The following is a 2674-nucleotide window of genomic DNA, read 5'->3' on the forward strand; positions in this document are numbered from 1 at the left end:
ATGTCAATGTTGATATTCATAACATTGTGGATGATGTTAATGATGACCTTAAAGATGACACTGATGACATTGATGACATTGATGATGCTGATGACAACATTGATTATATTGTTCATGATGACACTGATGTTGCCTTTGACATTGATGATGACATTGATGATGTTGATGACATTGATGATGTTGTTGCTGACATCAATGATGACATTGATGATGTTATTGATAATCAATTTTTAAACCATTACCTTTTGTGTTAGAGTCAATTCAGTGTGTTGGCTCCAATGTGGAAAAGTGGTAAGGACTTGGCAGTGTGGGTCAATTGACCTAACCAAGGAACCAGAGCTAGGAAGTATCTGAAGGATGATTTGAATCTATGACTTCCTGTCTCTGTTATTGATAATGCTAATGATTTTGATGATGTCAATGTTGATATTCATAACATTGTAGATTATGTAAATGACGATGCTGAAGATGACAGTGATGACATTGATGATGACATTGATGATGTTGATGACAACACTGATTATGTTGTTCATGATGACATTGATATTCCTTTGACATTGATGATGACACTGATGATAATTATGACATTGATGATGTTGTTGCTATCATCAGTGATGATATTGATGATGTTATCGATAATGAATTTTTTAAACTATTACCTTTCATCTTAGAGTTAATACGCTGTATTGGCTGCAATGTGGAAGAGTGGTAAGGACTTGGCAGTGGGGGTCAACTGACTTGACCAAAGTCCAAAAGATACTTAGTGTGTGAGGGAAGATTTGAATCTATGACCTCCTGTCTCTCAACTGACTAGGATAACTAGCTGAACTAAGTTATTGATAATGATAAGGATGATTTTGATGACATCAATGTTGATATTCATAACATTGTGGATGATGTTAATGATGACCTTAAAGATGACACTGATGACATTGATGACATTGATGATGCTGATGACAACATTGATTATATTGTTCATGATGACACTGATGTTGCCTTTGACATTGATGATGACATTGATGATGTTGATGACATTGATGATGTTGTTGCTGACATCAATGATGTCATTGATGATGCTTTTGATAATGCTTTTTTAAACCATTACATTTCGCCTTAGAGTCAATAAGGTGTCTTGGCTCCAATGAGGAAAAGTGGTAAGGACTTGGCAATGGGGGTCAACTGACTTGACCAAAGTCCAAAATCTAGTTAGGTCTGAGGGAAGATTTGAATCTATGACCTCCTGTCTCTCAGTTCTCTAAGGTACCTAGCTGACCAATGTTATTGATAATGATGATCATGATTTTGATGACATCAATGTTGATATTCATGACATTGTGGATGTTGTTAATGATGATGCTGAAGATGACAGTGATGACATAGATGATGACACTGATGATGTGGATGATGACATTGATTATGTTGTTGATGATCAAGTTGATATTGTTTTTGACGTTGAGGTGTTGTTGCTCACATTCGTGATGACATTGATAATGTTATTGATAATGGTTTTTTAGACCATTACCTTTTGTCTTAGAATCAAAACAGTGTGTTGGCTCCAATGTGGAAGAGTGGTAAGGACTGGACAATGTGGGTCAACTGACCTAACCAAGGTCCCACAGCTAGGAAGTGTCTGAGGCAAGATTTGAATCTATGAACCCCTGTCTCTCAATTGACTAGGATACCTAGCTGACCAATGTTATTGATAATGATAATGATGATTTTGATGATGTCAATGTTGATATTCATAACATTGTGGATGATGCTAATTATGACGCTGAAGATTACAGTGATGACATTGATGATGACATTGATGATGTTGATGACAACATTGATAATGTTGTTCATGATGACATTGATGTTGACTTTGACATTTATGAAGTCATTGATGATGTTGATGACATTGAAGATGGTGTTGATGACATCAGTGATGACATTGATGATGTTATTGATAATGGATTTTTAAACCATTACCTTTTGTGTTAGAGTCAATACAGTGTATGGGCTTCAATGTGGAAGAGTGGTAAGGACATGGCAGTGGGGGTCAATTGACATAAGCAAGGTACCAGAGCTAGGAAATGTCTGAGGAAAGATTTGAATTTATGACCTCCCATCTCTTAATTGACTAGGATATCTAGCTGACCTATGTTATTGATAATGATAATGATGATTTTGATGATGTCAATGTTGATATTCATAACATTGTGGATGATGTTAATGATGACCCTGAAGATGACAGTGATGACATTGATGATGACATTGATGATGTTGATGATGACATTGATTATGTTGTTCATGATGACATTGATGTTCCTTTGACATTGATGATGACACTGATGATGAGGTTAATGACATTGGTGATGTTGTTGTTGACATCAGTGATGACATTGATGATGTTATCGATAATGATTTTTTAAAACATTACCTTTCATCTGAGAGTCAATTAAGTCTATTGGCTCCAATGTGGAAGAGTGGTAAGGACTTGGCAGTGGGGGTCAAGTGACTTGACCAAAGTCCAAAAGCTAGGAAGTGTCTGAGGCAAGATTCGAATCTATTACCTCCTGTCTCTCAATTGACTAGGATACCTAGCTGACCTATGTTATTGATAATGCTAATGATGATTTTGATGACGTCAATGTTGATATTCATAACATTGTGGATGATGTTAATGATGACC

The 2674-nt window shown here is 35.9% G+C and overlaps 1 protein-coding gene across 1 annotated transcript; it reads left to right on the forward strand.

Moving 5' to 3' along the window:
- Positions 1 to 54: 54 nt before the first annotated feature.
- On the forward strand, positions 55 to 2341 carry LOC123256446 (coiled-coil domain-containing protein 1-like; the record flags this gene model as incomplete). Its single annotated transcript, XM_044685059.1, has 7 exons — positions 55 to 212; positions 255 to 291; positions 445 to 611; positions 851 to 1087; positions 1269 to 1475; positions 1687 to 1941; positions 2136 to 2341. Coding segments are annotated over 7 exons (1267 nt in total), but the record flags the coding sequence as incomplete, so codon positions are not given.
- Positions 2342 to 2674: the final 333 nt, after the last annotated feature.

This window comes from Gracilinanus agilis, unplaced genomic scaffold (assembly GCF_016433145.1).
Source record: "Gracilinanus agilis isolate LMUSP501 unplaced genomic scaffold, AgileGrace unplaced_scaffold59032, whole genome shotgun sequence".
Lineage (NCBI taxonomy): Eukaryota > Metazoa > Chordata > Mammalia > Didelphimorphia > Didelphidae > Gracilinanus > Gracilinanus agilis.